This window comes from Phasianus colchicus, chromosome 4 (assembly GCF_987193195.1).
Source record: "Phasianus colchicus chromosome 4, bPhaCol1.hap1.1, whole genome shotgun sequence".
NCBI lineage: Eukaryota > Metazoa > Chordata > Aves > Galliformes > Phasianidae > Phasianus > Phasianus colchicus.
In genome coordinates this window covers 3199117-3217621 of record NC_143439.1, presented here as the reverse complement: position 1 = coordinate 3217621, position 18505 = coordinate 3199117, and the positions used below count along the sequence as shown (strand labels likewise).

Genomic DNA, 18505 nt, shown 5'->3' with positions numbered 1-18505 from the left:
ACTCACAAAACCAAACACACATGTGTTTAAATTATTGTTACAAACAAAGGATCAGGAGAGAAGCTGTTTGCTAGTAGGCAATATCTAGGCAACCCTTTGTAATAATATATTTATGTGCTGCAGTGTCTGGAAGAAAACATGACATTTCTCAAAGAATGATAGGCAAGGAAGAGTCCCATGTTCCTAATCTGACAGATATAAGGAGCTTAATACCTTACAACTTTTGAGGTATCAGAAAGAATCTCGCAATCATACACATCAGAAGCTGGGGCTAAACAATCAAAAGGATTTGTCTTCAGTTACTGGAAAATTCTGCACTGCAACTAACTGAACAAAAATCACATGTGCATACACATAGAGGACTTAGGTAGACGGATTTTATGAGACCAGAACATTACAATTATTCCAAATTTAAGACCCATTTTTGGAAATACAGGACGGAATATAACCACTTACAGCCTTATGAATGAATGCAATGATCCCTATGAAGGCTATTAGATGCTGAAAATATATAAACTGTAAAGCAGTGAGAAATGATATATTGCCTCTTTGCTTCAATGGCTCAGACTTTAATGAGAATTTTAATTAGCTAGCTCAAGTCATGCAGAAGGCTGTTGTAATTCTAACCAAAGCAGTCCTCTGAATTGAGGTCATTTTTGTATGCAACCACTAGACCTTGGAGAGGAAGAAAAGAAAGGTGGAACTCTTTTTCGGATGTATAAACTTACTGGATGATTAATGTGAATATTCTCAAGAAGGTTCTTACAGAGATTCGTATGAAAATATGTAAAAGGATCAGAACAACAGAAAAATAAAGTAAAAGACTGGCTGGAGTTGACATTATTCTCTACTACTGGAGTTGCAGTGATGAAATGAGAGCAGGGATATATAGATGAGAAGGTAACAGAAAGAAGAAAAGATATTGAAACATTTTTACGGGGACTGGCTAGCAATGCTGTTTCAAGAGTAGCTTTTGCATCATAGAAATAAGTTGTACACTGCTGCATTTTGAGAAAAGCTTAGCATACAGCACTGTCATAAACCACTGATACATTGAGTGGCAGAGGAAACAAAGCCTTGAAATTGTGAAGCTGCAATGCCAACTTCAGTTATATTTCATTTGATAATAGGGATTTTTTTAATCCTTTATCTCAAGAATATAATCCTAATATCATATAATTAGTGGCCTGAACATCCACAACTCAGCCATATATTCAGTTTGTGCAGGGCTTCACCTATTGATTCACATCTATTTCTACCTACACCCACATATGAAATTCACATGTGCTAATTTAGGTTAAATCACGTTTAATCTAGGAATCTCAATATATTTTACAAACACTTCACACCTTCATGCTGTAGGGGATGTCACAAAAGCAAGCATCCCATTCATAATTTCCTGCTGCTTTAATTTGCATATACTTCCAGCTCCTAATAACCTTCATGGAGAGTATTACATTTACTCATTAAGGTGTAGATAGTTTTTAATATTGCCAAACTGAAACCTCATGACCAAATAAGAGATCTCGTGACCATAAGTAACACACAGATAACCTGCTCATGCAAATAGATGAGTGTGCTCGTGTGTCTCTATGTGTAAAGACAATTGTCATGAGTTAAAAGATGCATTAGCACTGTCTTGATTCACTTCATGAGAGATTCATTCAAATTCAAATCTGCATTATTAAAATCAAAGGGTGCACTACCTGGAATATTATTCTCTAGAAGTGGAATGGGCTCTTACAGACTACTACTTTCACAGTGCTATAAAACTAACTTCATTTCAGTTACTTCCAATTTTAGATGATAAACTGGGTAAAATTTAATAGAAAATACTATTGATATTATTACACGGTTCCTGCAGAATTGCCTGTATTTATTAAAGCACTGCAAAGAACAAGCAAGAAGATGCCCTACGTTATCATAATTCTGGAGCTACGATAATAAGGTGATAATATAAACTTGAATGCTCTGAAGTGCCCAAGGATTTGCTGTCATTTTCTATGAAGCATGGACTGCATCGTGACTCTTGCCTACAGATTCCATTAATTCCTTTTGCAGTGACTTCTGTGACTATTAGAGGAGCCCAGGGTAAACAGCTCAGATATAGATGTCTACACTGTAGACACAGTAAAACAAATGAAAACCACCCATGGGGACTTCCAACTAGCAGTTCAGTCCAAAAGTAACAGAGCAGTGAGAAAGAAACAAGTAACAGGATATCTGGGGCAGGGAATGAGCCAAAGACTATTGCACAACACACGAGGGAGACCTCAGCTAGAATGCCTTATACAGCTGAAACAGCGTTCAGGAAGGCTGAATTCAGATTAAACAGGTATAGAAGAGGGCTCTTCACCCTACATCACCAATAGAGGTTAAGAAAAATACGATCAGAAAGCAGATATGAGTATTTTCCTCAGCTGGAGGTAAGATTCAAAGAGGCAATAAAGGAAGCACTCCTTGTTGCAGGTGTAAGTGGAGCAAAGCAGACGTTCAGTATTTTTCCTTGTATTTAAACAATTCTAGCATACTCAACTATAAGCATAACACAAATCAAAGCAGCATATACAATAAAGTGTGTCTCTGTATCTTGTGGGTATACAAATGGCTGCCTTACTGCTCTGTACCAGCCATTTTTTCCCAATGATTCGCTAAACAATTTATCACCTTGTTTGCAATATTTCAGTAAAGTGCAGAGGCTAATTTGAACACATTAAGTTGTCACAGACATTTTCTTCCTTTAACAAGCACATGGATCTTGCAGGAAAAAAAAAAAAAAAATTAACACCAATTACTTGCTTATGAGTCCATGGTGCTTGACAGAAATAATAAAAACAATTATTTGAATTTGAACCTGCAGAATTTATTTATGAAAAACATTACTTCTAATTCATCCCACTGCTTGTGGAAACCACCCATCCTGACAAACTAATTGTAAAATCTCATCTGTTTGTGTAATTTTACTTCCAACCTTAAAAAGAACGCAGCTGCAAAAAAAAAACAACAATGCAACTGATAATAATAATTACATTTAAACAACGAAGAACGTAAGCCTTTTTACTCATAAACATATGATTCCATAAAACTCTTTTTTTCTTCAAATGCAATCATAGAATCAGACTGGTTTTGGTAGGAAAGGACCCTAAAGGCCACTGAGTCCCAACCCCTTGCCATAGGCAAGCATCCAGCCTTGCCCTGAACATCTCCAGGGATGGGATGTGCACAGCTTCTCTGGACAAACTATTTCAGTGCCTCATCATCCTCTGAGAAAAAAAAATTATAATATCTAATCTGAATCCCCTTCTCTTTTAGCTCAAAACCATTCCAGTATCCTATTTACTATCTGCCCATGTGAAAAATCAGGTTTGAAATGGACTTGGAAGACCTATTATGAATGTTGAAGTGCAAGTACAATAAATTGAAAAATTCAAACTGGCTGCTGCAAACTAAACTAATATGCATATGTAAAAGGTTTCAAATAAGAAGCTATGTTGTCTTCCTAAAAATGAATCTGAGTGTCCAGAAGCATCTTTAACTAATGTGCTATTTAGGTCTGTGGGCATTTAAAGATATTTTTTAAGAGGAAGTCTGGATGCAACAGAACACAATCACCTTAGTCTACAGAAGAATCCTTTTGAAAGCTAACAAAATACTAGTGTAATACCTTTTTGTCCACTTTCCATTGACTGAAATGATCTTTTTTTTGCCACTCTCAACGTGAGAACAGCTTACCAATCTGTGTTATCCTTATTCTTAACTGCTTTGCCCTAGAAACACTCTGGAACCTCTTTCAGTTCATATGTTCTGGCACAAACCACTTCCATTTCAAAAATTAATAATAAAGGTAGTGATGAGTCATTAAGTACGTGTGACTAAAAGAAGATAGACATTTTTAAATGTAAATTGCTATTTACTAAAACATTTACTGAAATATAGTTTTCAACCACTGTTCTTTTATTGATAAAAACAGCCATTCAAGCATTATCATCTACAACAAATATCCTTGGTGAACTGAGCTTTCATCCAAGAAACTGACTGAGATGATTATAAAAACGTTTCCTATATTACTTTCCAGAAGAAAAAACTCATGGCTGCTGTAATTAATTAAAATTATTTTAATAATTATCATTAGAGATTAGATATTTGGTATCAGCCATTTTTTAATACCATGTGAATAGTAAGCATCCAAAACTTCCAGCAGGCTCTTCAGCTATGCTATTTTTACTCATAGAAGTCAAAAGTCCTACACAGATCAAAGGGAATACATGCTACTAATTATCTTAGGAATTTAACAATACTGCTGTAGAAATGAACCTAAATTGAAATTTCAAATTCCTTGGACTAATTGGATTTAAATTCTAGACTAGCCTACAACATACACATGTATACACACACAGTCTTTGAGCTTGGTTTCAATGCACTCTGAATCCTCGTAAATGGAGAGCTATACAAGGCACGGGGACACGATACCACGATTTTCCCTGCACAAGTTCACTTACCATAAATAAATAAATCAACACACTGCTCTAAAAATGTCCAGAACCTCTCATTTGAATACTAATAAGTCTTAAAAAAAAAAAAAAAAAAGTGCAAAACCTGCCTACCTATGTGATCAAGTCTCACCTACCCCAGCCACCAAATACCCCAAGCATTTGCCTATTTTCTCTAGGAAAAAGACTGTTTCTTGTTAGCCTTTTCCTTTGAATTACTTTGAAGCAAATTAAATATGCCAGTCTTACCAGGTCATTGATTTAACCAAGAAGTAGCAACTTCCACAGGATAATAAACAGTTCATGTTTGCTGCTCTGCCACCCTAGATTCTAGCTAATAATACACACAGCTACCCAAGTACGTAACAGGGATGCTGGCTGAAAAAAGTGAGCTACAGTCCTCAGAAGACTTGCAAGCACTTTTCCTTTGGCACAGTTCAGCCACTTACGCCTCTTGGACTGAAGGATCTGGGTCAATAGTTCTTTCTCAGGGTCTGAGACAAATCTGCAGGTGATACCTCAAACACAGCTTTCATTCTTTGAGTTCTCTTTAAAAAATAGAATGAGCGATTACTTATACAAAGGAGTCTTAAGCTATTAAAAAGAAGCATGTAATTGCACAATGAAACTTCCTGCGCCCTCGTTCTTTATATATATTTTTATAACTAGACAAGATTGGATATAGGTATTCAAAACTCCAGTAAAATCAGGTAGCTAGAACTGCTAGATTTTTATGTCCAGCAATCAGGAAACCAAAGACAGAAAAAAATATAGGCAGAAAAACCTCACAAATGCAAGACTACAGTTTTACAGAGCCAAAAAACAAACAGTTCAGTTCCTGATTAAGTTAGGCAATACTACTGAAATGTATTCATTTTAATCATTATAAATTATTAAAACCCACACTGAATTGCTTGAATTCTGGCATTGTCAATCACATTTCTCTATTAAAAATGTATCTGATGCAACAGAGGAACTTACAACTTTTACTAAATGCCTGGTGTTATAAAATCATTCTAATATGCTGCAATCATGATCATTCTCTAAAATGAAGGCACTGTTTAATCCACAAATCGTACACTTGTGCTGAGTAGTATCTAGATTGCTTCCTGAGTCTGCAGTTTGAAAGTTTTTGCTGTCCTCTTCTTTGTTACTATCAGTGAGTCACCTAAATACTACTTATTTCTGCAAGCCTTTATGTTTGTCTGCATTTTCTGTGCATTCCTTTCTTGAGGTATACCAGCACCTGAAGAGTTAAACCAAAAGCCATGCATTATTCCCTGCTCATTCTTCCTGACTTATCAGTTTCAGATCAGCAGTTTCCTATTTTTGCAATTTTGCACACTGTTTTGTACTACCAACAGGCATTTCAAATTCTATAATCACGTTAGCTCTGATAAAAATAGATCTCATAGTTTCAGAATACTAGATTGCTGTTTAAAGAAAAAAAAAAATTGAAAACGTGAAACTACTAAAATCAAAAAATCAGAAGAAAGAATAACTTACCGTTTTGCTCTTAGCTACACATTGATTGCACATGGGGAAGGGATTACGCACCTTAAAATGCAACCTCACACATTCTGAACATCTGAAACATAATGCACCAGCATGATGCAGTTTAAGGCAGTGAAAATAACTTCAGTGGCTACTGGATTGTTGCCATCTTCCAATACAGTGGTGCTCTCTATGAGTTGAGCTACTTTCATTTTTCAACCCGGCAGCCACAAATTCTTTTCTGTGTGCTGGCTCCATTATGTTTATGCCAGTGGAGAATAAATACTTCTTGCATTTACCAAGCTGTAAGCTGGCTTATGAAAGCTCATGACTAGGTAGAATGACTTCGTACTCTGCATGTCTCACTAATCTTCAGAAGATATGAACTCCACCTGAAATTATACCAAAGGCTGCCCCCACTGTAAGTGTTAATAGGAAGTTGAGGCATTTGGATGTGTATGGATACAGCATCTTAGGCATACCCTGACATTAAAGCTCTGAAAATCCTGTATGTATTTAAACACACACACAAAAAGGCATCAAAATAGGACTTCAATTTTTGTCTTGCTACATGGCTGGATTGTTACAAAATCTGCACATTACTGGCTCTTTAAAGAACTACATGCAGAGACCTTCAGCTAAAACAGATTTATTCTAAATTTAATTCGAGGTACCCTAAGCATATCAGCGTTCCTTTAGGAAGATGAGAAGTCCTCTTGTAAAAAGGCAGCAAAATCATAGTTTTAAGTATCTTTCTGAATCTTTTTGTTTTGTGCGTTTATCAATACAGGCACAGTACAGTAACAAGCCTTTTCTCATCTGTGCATTAAAAGTGGAATAATATTTCAAGTAATATTTTACAAACTATGAAGGTATATTTTTAAAGTAATTTGATCCAGGTCCTCCTTTTAGCATCTGTGGTATTAGACTTCTCCAATCTACTCTTCTGGAGAAGTATATTTCTTTATAATGCACCTTTTTCTTTTCTTTTGTTTTTTTAAATACAGGTGCTTTTCTCCATTTTCAAGACTATACTGGGGCTATATTCCACTGGGTTGCTCTTGATAATACAAAATGAACACAGGAAAACAGAAGAAAATTGCAATGCTATTGCCTGCAATGAAACATTTGCAATATCAAGGTTAAAATTAACCACTGACACTGGGAATTTGGAACTGGATGATCTTTAAGGTTCCTTCCACTCCAAATCATTCTATGATTCTGTAGAGGCATTCACGCTTCTTTGAATTACGTATCGATAACACAAAAATCCTATAAACCAAGCTGTTTCACACAGATTTTGCTGTCGTGGCTTTAGAACTCTAGAATCCATTGGAGCTGGTAGCATAAGCTCTTTTATGAACAGTGGCAGTTTGGATTATTGCCTTAAAATCAACAGAGAGAAAGGTTTTCAGCGAGATCATGGAATGGACCAAGAAGAGACTTGGACATTATATAGTATACCAAGAAGCACAGGATAATTCACATGACTAGAATACTAATAAAAAGGAATGGCTTGTTCGAGGAGAGGCAAGGAATACAGTTCCACAGGAATAGATGTAAAATCCTGTATTTTATAGGAATGATCAAGTGCACAGACATAGCATGAGACTGTCTAAACTGGCAGTAGTACAGAAAAGCAATGCAGAACAAGCTCTGGCTCTAATGACAAATGTAGTTTAACTGTGCCACGATGGTGAGAAAAAGAGTTTCACAAAAAGAAGCACTGAAAAGAATGGATCTGAGCTACACAAAGCTCAGCACTCGGCTGAGGTGCAGAACCCAATCTGGAATTTCAAAAAAGGTGAGAAAATTCAAAGGAAGTGGGATTATTTAGTTCAGCAGGAAGGACAAATACAGCAGCCATCTTCGTATACAGAAGGACAGTTAGAAAAGAGAATGTGCTCATATATAAGAAGCAGACAGCAGTAAGGGATCTGGAGACAAAGCCTAGCTTAGGTTAGACAAAAAAAAAGCAAAAAGCAAGACTGTATATGCTCTTAAATTGAACATCTGGGAAAGCTGTGAAATCACTATCCATCAGGAATTACACAGGTGCATTTGATTCTGCCTTCAGGCAAGGAGGATGGACTGGATAACTGCTCAAAGGCCTTTCTTGCCCTGTTTCTGCTGTGGCCATCATTCTCCTTTGCCTCTAGGTCCCTTAGGATGGCAATGAAATATGACATCTCTGTGCCTTACACATAATCGAAGGGAACCTGACAAGTAACATGTGTACAAGGGCAAAAGATAGAAACCTATGCTAAGAAACACAGCAATTGATACAACCAGCCTCTCCAAGCACTGCAGCATACATCTACTCCCTCCTCCTCCCCAGTACTCATAAATTATCAGATAATTTAATACAACTTTTATCCAAATAGCAGTGCTTTCCCATATATTCCTTGTGGAGATACTATGCAAACAAAGATAAAAATCAGATCGGGCATTTTAATTTAATTTAAAATGTGCTCTGAAACATGAAGTTTATGAAAATAATTTTTTTCATTTCTTTTCGCTATCCATAAAAAAGCAAACTCCAAAACCAGATGATATTCCAAATACGCTCCTTTATCACTTTCAATTTCTAATATAATCAAAAGGAACCAAAAAGGAAGATGTAAAAGCAGTAATAACAAATAACAAATTTATGTTATAACAAACCACTGCAACTATTTTTTTTTTGACCTTTGCCTTTCACTGTGATTACTTCCAGACTAAGATTCTGCAACATTAGCAAATGTAGGTAGATTTCATCCCTTGAAAACCAGAGACACAAAAAAAAACTTCTACTAATCATCCACAGTCAGTTCATCCCTTGTCTTTTGCCTGAATGAGAGAAATATATATTACACAAATATAAAAAGAATGCATCTAGAATAATAGAATCATAGAATTTGCTTGGGTTGGAAAAGACCATCAAGATCATGGAGTCCAACCACAACCTGACCATCCTACCCTAACAACCCTCCCCTAATTCACATCCCTGAGCACCACATCCAAATGGTTTTTAAACACAACCAAGGAATGCTGACTCAACCACCTCCCTGGGCAGCCTATTCCAGTGCTTTACAAGCCTTTCTGTAATGAAGTTTTTCCTGATATCCAACCTAAACTTACCCTGGTGCAACTTGAGGCCATTTTCATCTAAAGGCATGACACGGGCTCTAGCTTCTTCTGTCAAACAGTACATGAAAAATTTACTTGTTCTCTCTCTCAAAAAAAAAATTAAATACAAAAATAACCACAGAAAAATTATAGCTTCAATTATTAAGCTTTCAAAATATGGTATTAAAAAAAAAAAAAAAGAACCCACAAACTATCTATTTATAAATATAATAAACATTAAAGTTGGGCATTTAAGGGATTTCTGTTTCAGGAATTTCTGTTTCAGGAATTTCTGTTTCAGGAATTTCTGTTTCAAGAATTTGCAGCATGTTCCATTTCTTGCAGAAGGTTCTTATTCACCTTATTAGCAGTCAATGCTTCATACTCAACCTATAAAAACTTACGCCTAGAACATTTGCCATTTATTTCTTTTGTGGTAATACGCTTGAGAATTACTTAAATACACTTAAATCATTTTGAATAAAATTTATGATTGTATTAAATTTTGAAAGCAATAATTGATCTCTGTAACTGCTACATAATACAAGAAGATACAACTATCCCAGTTTTCTGCAGAGGGACAGCTGAGGTAAGGAAGTTTACCTTTTCGCACAACATCCCATCTTGCATCACTCAGACCTGCAACTAAACCACAGTTCTGTACCTCAGGCACACTGTTTAATTTTGTAAGTTTCTGTAGGATTTAGTCATCTGTCCCAGAGCAACTGGCTTATCATTTCTTTGGTAGGACAGGAAGCATTACATCTGTACTCCCTGTGTATGACTACATATACACGTGTATGACTACATATACACCCCCCTAAAACATTTTAAAACTAGGAGAAAGAGACAAATCAAAAAGAAGTCAGCAGCTACTTAATACGTCACATCAAAATATTCCTAATAAGTTGTCAGGCAAAGATTTACAGTTAGACAAGAAAAACTGATGCTGTCTTTAACATTCTTTGACAGTGCAGTATCTCTGCTGAAGCAGCACTATTATAGAGAATGTTAAAAAGAACCCCAGAGAAAACATCAGAATTGGCACAGCTGATTTTGTCAGCTTTTCTCTCTTGTCTTTATCGTCGAATCCCCTTGCTTCCTGTACATCCTGTCACAGTTAAAACAAATGCAAGACATACCTTTATTGTACTAGTGTGTGCACCAGGATATTCTTTTTCCTCTAATGTTGACCAACGTTGTATAAATTTTGACACCAAGGGATCATCGTAGTCAACTATCTGAAATCCTGAGACATTAGCTCCTCCAAACTGAATTTTGGATAAGTCTCCATCAGTAAATCCCTGGGCACAGAAAACATTATGTCTGTTATTCCAGCAGTTCTGGCAGATCTCTCAGTTGCCTTATGCATATAAAAGCATTACCATATGACGTCTATTGCAAACGTGCATGCCAAATGTTTTCTTCAAACAGGATCCAAGTTAAAATCCTGGGCTGACAGCCAACAATGCCTCTTGTTGCTCAGTAGTCTTGTACTTCCACAGAAGAAGTGCTACCTTTGCCATGATAACTTTATTAGAACAAAAACAACTGATTTCAATGGGACTACTTAGATTAGAAAGTCAGTAAAAGATAGGAGAGCACATTTTAGCCTGGCTGGTTGTTTTGTTAAATATATAAAATGAAAGTGGGTTACACTAAAACAGTTCGTTTATCCAAATTAAATGAGGGATGTCTAATTTTGTCCATCAGTATAAAGACAATATAATCAAGGACTACGTAAGTTTTCTTTCTGATAGAACACTTTTTGAAATCATCATCATATATATATATATATATATATGGTACATGTATGACATTTACCTTCACAAACACACAGTAAGCGAATATGGTACTAAACAGCTTTAAAATATAATGGTTCAATATGCTTAAAATTTTATAGGCTTGAAAATCTTATTGTAGCAAGCCAAGCAATGGCTGAAACAGCAAGCAGTCAATGTAATGAAATACACCAGGCAACTTTCCAAAATGCTTATTTCCTTTGAGACTAAAAATATTTATACAACATACGCAGCACAAACACAGGGAATTTTCAAATTCTGCATGACTTTTTGCTTTTCTTGTGAACATGCAATACCTTCTTTGTTCTATAAAATTAGTTAACAAATATAAATATGGATCCACACTGATATGCTTTTAAAGAGACCTTGAACTCTTAAAGCCTTCCTTACTGCTCTATAGCAACATGGATAACTTTTCAGAATACTCTTGTCTGGAGGGGAGAGGTGATTTGATCAAAGACTAGGAGGAGATATGGGCTATGTATGAAGTGTGATTAGGCACACTACAGTAATTCTGTGTTTTCAACTCCCTCTAAGATTACTATGAATAACAGTGTAAATCAGAGCAATTTAGGGGCTCTGCTGAATTTTTTGTTAGTCAAACCATATCAAGTCCCAGGAATAAAGAGAATGAATAAATTATATAAAGGCATTCTCACCATACAACCCTCAAAACTCTTTTGTGGAGCAGAGAAACTGACATTCAAGCCCACAGACTTTGCTTTATCTGTTGCAGAAAAAAAATGTATTAGATTCTCTAGCTGAAGTAAATAAGTACTGTTGACTTTAATGTCAGTAAAATGGCCATTCATCTTTAGAGAATTTCAAAAAATAACCTCGACAATTTTGAGAGTTTCCTGAACCTTCTCTTCCCCCTTAGGAACAGTATTAGCTGTACTGCCTGATTGTTCAAGGAGATATTCTACCAAACTGATTGCCACGCCAACCTGAGAAATGAGGATGTGTGAAGGTGAGATTCAGTAGTCCAGCAGAATCAAAGCTGAGAGCTGTGATTTTTAAAAACTGCAGCGATGAGGGAAGAAACATGAGTTATCTGGATGAATGCATCACACCATAACCTGGAAAGCTGTTTTTCTGATTTTCCTACCTACACTGACTTTCCTACAGTATGCAGATAAATGGACAAACCTCTACTGGAGTGGCTGAGCATACTTCAATCCCATTGACAGGAATTTAACAGGAAGCATTTAAGCTCTGAAAAGACTCAGCCAATAAAACAAACACTATCTGAACACGCACATATATTTAGCTTTTCTTTATTTTCTAAGCATTCATTGAAAACACAGTACTAGTTTACGTGCCTCCATGAACAGTAAAATGTGTAGTGCAGGTATTTTAAATATTAAAATTGCTTACCAGATTTGCAATAATATAATGGTATCCTTTAACATGTTTACCAATAGTGATAACCTGTAAGAAAAAAAAAAAAAGTACCCATGATAGAGAATGTTCAGCTGACAGACAGACTAAACTGAATCACTAAACATAATACAATGTAAAAATTAGTTATGAGCCTTATCATATGCAATAGTGAGTTTGTTGAGCGCTTTACTTTTATTTTACCTCATGAAAATACTCACTGCTGGTAGAAATTTGTTATATTGAAGATCAAGCTCCAAAATCTGTAAGAGGATTTGAATGCTAACTGCTGTGCTTCATATTAAAGTTTCAACCCCGCCTGGTAGGAATGGGTATCACAAAGCAGATCGAACCAGAAGAAGCACTGTGACTCAGACATTCTTGCTTAGGTTCTGCTCCATTTGTAGCAGTACAGTAACATTCCTTGAACCAAAAACTTAAAATGAAAAGCATTACGATATGAATGAAAAGAATCTACATTATGAGGAAATTTTAGAAGTTCAAATTGTTGTTTGTCGTCCTTAAAGCTTCCTCATAATCTCTCTCAAAGCTGGTTTCTCAGCTGTCTCCACTGCCAAGCATATATCATGGATTTTTCTCCCATATAATCCTAATTAAGACTACATCTTCATGGGGAAGTTTGCACTTTGAAGCAAAACACTTCTCCAGAGAAAGGAAATGGGAGAAATGAGGTCTCTAGAGATTTCTTCCATCTTTTGAACAATGAGAACAACAGGAGTGAACTCAAAGTATTTTTCAGCTTCAACTTACATAAATGCTTGGAATCTGACAAAGAAGCTGTTGCACAGGAGGGAAAAAAAAAAAAAAAAAAAAGAATGAAGGAAGAGCTTTGCAAACACATTGTGTGTCTGTACGGTGATCCGAGGACCACAAAGCATTACTGGGACACAGCTTATAAAGACAGTGAGATAAACAAAAATACCAAAGAAGGTTTGTTCAAGAATGGAAAGCAAGAAAGCAAGCAAAGAATTTGCAGCTCAGTGTATCAAGAAAGCATATAATACTCCAGTATTCAGGAAAAAAACTGGTCAACAGGAAGCCCACTGTGTGCTTCTCAGTAAAAGTAATAAGGAAAAAGGGATTCTGATACAAAGGCTGAAGACACGCTCAAGAAAAGACTTTTGCTGGCGTGGGTTTTGGTTATTTGTTTGGGGTTTTTTGCCTAGAATTAGAAGGTTTTTTTAACAAATAAATCTGCTAGTAAAGTAGAATCCAGTGTACCTAATTGGCAGTTAGAAAAGAAAATCAGAATGACACAATCAAAGAAACTCACAGGCCAAAGAAACTTACAGAAATCCCAGAAATCCTTTCTTAGGATGATTATTCATTTTAGGTGGGAGAGAAAATTAACAGAAAAATAGTCATGTTGGCATTTATTTCAGACTACTTGAGATAATTAAAGTGGGTTTACTTAAGGTAAGGCAAGGGAGTCATAGGAGCAAAAGAGTAGGGATAATGCACTCCAGAAAACAGATCAAACACCAGAATCTGGTAGGGTATCTTTCAAAGAGAATCTCAAGGCTAAACCCATGAGACAGCTGACACTTAGCAGAGACTATGTTCCAACAGCAAAGCAGAAAACTACTTTGATGTGAATAAATGATTGGAATTACAATGATCTATGTGGCTGATCCACAACTTTTAACGCTCTTCAGTGACTTAGAAAACCAGATGAGCAGAAACAAGAGTTTATCCATCCATATGCTTTCAGAAGTGACACAAGTCTGTGGGGACAAAGTGAGAAAAATCTAAATTTCAACAAAGGTACGACCTGTCAATGTGCAACAAGGGTATGAAAAATATCCTAGAGATGCACCAAAATAAGAAGCCAAAAGAAAATAATGTATTATTACCAAACACAGACAAAGCTAGTAAAAATGCGTGGTAGCTAAAGTGATGGTTCCTGTCATTAAAAAGGAGTACAAGGTGAAACTGGAAAAAATTAGTCTTCGTCTCACAAAATAGATTAAAATTACATATGAGATTGCCTAGAATCTAGAGGATATTAAGATGATAAACAGTCAGGATACTCTTGTGAAAATCAAAGTATGTCAAAGCAATTTCTTTCCTTTCTCTGATATGATATTATCCTTTAGGAAGGCTGAGGAAACAGCGGGTGCAACACGTCGAGTCTAATAAGGCTTTCATTCTGTGTGACATCATTATAAGCTCTTAAGGAAACGTGGACAAAAGTCAGTGTAAGGTAAGCAAACAACCGTTTGATAAGTGGTAAGCAGTGTTTCTCTCAAGCATTGCTCTGTTCAATATACATCTTAATAACATGAGATGTATTGCTTTTTTTCCCAATCAGTATGATGAATCAAAAAATATGATTATAAAACATTGCAGATGGTGACAGAGAGAAGTTGGGAATGTCCTGAAAGACAGGACCAAATTAAAATTAATCCTGAAAATCACAGAAACAGTTTCTCGATACAAGTTCAAACAAAAAACACATAAATAGAATGCACTCAGTTTGCATGCTCAAACACAATGCTCAGTGCCTGAGCCTCTCCAAGCTATAATCATCTTCACAGCGAAGACTAAAATAACAAACCCTCCAAAAAACCTTCAGACTAAACCCAACCAAATGCAACTAAACCTAGCTAATATATTCCTAAGGATGGTGCACTGTCTCACATGGTCAAGCTTAAATCAGAACAGAATTGTTCTTACAGTCTTCCATTGTACTCTGTATGCACGAAAGCAGTAAACAAGATAAAAAAAATCCAACATTGAAAAGATCCATCTGGACCCACCTAGACACTAGGGCTGAAGAGGTGGATTTGGAGGCAATGCAAGAATTTGAATCAGAGCATTGTGATGCTGCCATAAAAAGAAAATTAAAAAAGAAAAAAGAAATAATTTTGATAAACAACATACAGGGGGATGGGGAGATGACATCTTTCTGCTCTGCTGAAAGTTCAAGGAGCCCTCACTATGGAAGACAGCATCCAAACTTGGTTATCACATCATAAGATGGTGAGAGAAGAAGAGAGGAACTAAAACAAGGAATTATGAGGAAAACTGAATGAAAAAGGTAAGCTGTTGATACAGTCCTACAAGATGCATAAATTTTTTGGGGGGGAGGGAAAAAAAGGTTAGAACTCACTTTCTAGATACACAGCAAAATAACCCCCAGACTTATATAACTCTCTGTAACTCACCATTTACAATAGAGTAGGAAGCACATATAATGTAGTATAATACCTAGACAGATTGCAAAATAGCCTTAATGAGATTTTTTCAAAATAATCAGGATAGAAAGCCATACCGGATGATCCAGACAGAATTATCCTGCCTTTGAACAGAGGGAGCAATTATAGGATTTGCACATTCTCTTTCTGTCCAATGTGTATGTGGCTCTCAACAGAAGTCTGTCACTTCCAAAAGATGTATAATGACCACAAAAACAGGATCAACAGAAACGAACTCATTATGCTTTTTATAGAATATAAATAATTGCCATAACTGAAAAATAGGGAATGGGCAAACCTGATCAACAATGTCGTTGACTTTATCGCGCTCACAGTCCAAAATCACTCTCCTTTCCTTCTTCACTTCTAGATCTTGAAATAGTGAACGGTATGTTTCATCTTTTCTGTCATTGTTAATATTTCCTACGTTGATAGCAGTCACTTGCCACTTCTTTTCAGCTGCAGAATCCAGCACAGCTTGCAATGTTGATAACCCTAGTGACGCGCAGGAGAAAGCAGAAGGTATAACTGACAAAGCTTCAGGAATAACAGGCTTCTGGAAGATGATTTATGAGATTACTTATTTAAGATTACACCATTACTTGTTTGAACTGTCACACGTAGTTAGAAATTTCACTCGAGAAAGTGGGACACATATCTCCATTTCTGATTTCTATTTAAACAACTGGAAGGGATCAGAACAGAGCCTTATAAGGACAATATTTTGGTTTTGCTTCAACTTTTTTTTCAGAAGGGGATTTTGCCAATTCACTGATTCACTGCTGGAATCCTATACGCTCAGAACGAGGTCTTCCAGGAGAAAAAATGATCCAATTACAGAAAGAGGATCAGCTCTTTATTACTAAATTCTATTTAACTGTTCCTGCTCTCAATACTTAAGCAGTAACCTATTTAAATCCTGATCTCACTGAGGCCTGTGGCAAAATTCTCATGTTCTAGAGCGATGAGAAATTATTGTTTCTGTTCCCTATAATCATAACTGAGCTACTGTTTCTGCAGACCACAATCAATCCCTGATAATGAATGAAAACTTGATTATATGTATTTTTTTCCATATAGATTAGTAGGCCCAGCATTAACACCTATGAGCAGTCTGTAGATTTTTGCTGCTATTTTAGCATTTTGGCATATTTCTGCCAGGAAGCTATGATGTTCTGCACAGTCTCAACTGCCTGCAAGTCACTGAAGATTTCACTTGACTCATTTTTCCTTTTTAAAGATTAAATCACAGAGAATAGAAACATACATTTGTGAGCAAAGAAATGCAAAGGCATGTAAAAAGAAGCTTCAAGGATAACTCTCATGAGAAATGATAGTGATTATGAACGTAACTGTAGGAAGAAAGTATTAAGAATCAATTTGCCTCAAAGTTTGTAAACATATTAGTCAGTTTTAGCAATTCAGCTTCCCGAGTGAAAGCAGTAATGATGTACAGCAATATATATAAGACTGGTCATCAGCAAAGGAAGAAAATGGCAGGCTTCCAAAAACATAATTTCAGTGATATGTCAGATAGTTCTGGCTTTCTATACTGACTTTAAAAAAGACTGATAGGAAGTTCTATATGTCATGCAATGAATATTTTAGAATAATAGATAGCTACAGTCCAAGGGCACACAAACTGTTTATAACACGTTAAAGTGGCCGTTTCCCAGAAAAAGAAAACAAACATAAGTAAACCAAGAGACGTAAAGAGTATCTTAAAATATCATAAGCTACTCAAAGTAATTCCATACTTCAAAAAAAAAGTTCTCAATGGCAATTTTTTACTTTCATTCCTTTTTAATTCTTTTGGAAGATCACGCAAGACAATAAAACAATTTCTTCTATTGCAGATTTTTCATTTTCTGCTCCTGGGAATATAAAACCCACATTCAATTCTGGTTTTAGATTACTGGTTTTACTTCTTAAAATGAGTATTAAGACTGAATTACTGTGGAAGGAATTTTTGTTCCAACTTGAAGAGGAAATGTCAAGGCATTTTCCAGAGGAAATTACAACTTCTTTATTATTATGCAGCTCTGTGATATTAGAAGCAGCCATGTGCAGCTCACTCAGTTGCTGAATAACACTTCCTAAGATCAAGAGCAAGTATTATAAAAGGGAAATCTTATTCTGAGAGGTACAAGTATAGTTAATCTTGAAAAAACACACATTGGATGAAGCTAGCAATGAAAATTTCAATGCATAACAAGTAGGAAAAAAAAGAGAAAGGAAAATTAAACTAATTTTCAGAAACAAATGCTTTTGCAGGTTCCTAAAAAAACAAAGTTCTAGCATGTGTGAACATACTTGTGTAGTGTGCTAATTCCTATGGGCTTGGTTTAAACATGTTTCAAATTCTCCTTTCACTTGAAATAAGCTAAATTTTATAATTCTTCATTATGAAGTGTACTATTTGCTTCATTTGCACATTTGGCAATCTAAAATCATCTTTATTAGTAATACAACATGAAGACCCTATCAAGGATTTGATAATTTTGCAGTGCATATTATTGATTTAATTTGCATTCTGTTCCTGTGCTTAACAGCTTTGCTTCTTCTACATATGTGAAATTTAAAAAATAACTATAATATAAATATCCCAAAAATTAACGAGACAAATTGGATCAGGACAAGACATTAAACATAATCTGGATCATTGTTTCAGATCTGATTTAGTAGATTCTAGCTTTTTGAACATGTCCTTCTAAGTACCCTTTGCACCAAACAGAATATCAGGCATAGATTCATTTAATGAGGGCTGCTAATGTTACTATTATCCATTATAAGGAGTTTATATATTTTTTTCTTCTGATCTTCCACTTTTCCTAGAAACTCCTTTTTTTTTTTTTTGGAGTGCCCTCTGCAGTGAGCGGGTTTGTTGCTTTTTAGTGGTGACAGATGTCATCTTCAAACAGTTTAGTTTACTCTGACAGCAATAACACAATGGAAAGTGGAAAAAAAAAACCAACATTTACAGCAATGCTTTTGAGGAATTATCTCTACAGAG

The 18505-nt window shown here is 35.7% G+C and overlaps 1 protein-coding gene across 6 annotated transcripts in view; it reads right to left on the bottom strand.

Annotated features, from left to right (window-relative positions):
* Positions 1 to 18505, bottom strand: part of GRIA2 (glutamate ionotropic receptor AMPA type subunit 2) — an 82433-nt gene that overhangs the window by 24455 nt on the left and 39473 nt on the right. For all 6 annotated transcript variants that reach the window (XR_016465717.1, XR_016465718.1, XR_016465719.1 and 3 more), the window contains exons 4-6: positions 15791 to 15987; positions 12272 to 12325; positions 10235 to 10396 (exon numbers count right to left, since the gene is read on the bottom strand). Coding sequence is in view for 3 of the 6 variants with exons in the window: in XM_031614250.2 (XP_031470110.1) it covers positions 10235 to 10396; positions 12272 to 12325; positions 15791 to 15987 (413 nt within the window). In the remaining 3 variants the exon portion in view is untranslated. The remainder of the gene's footprint in view (positions 1 to 10234; positions 10397 to 12271; positions 12326 to 15790; positions 15988 to 18505) is intronic.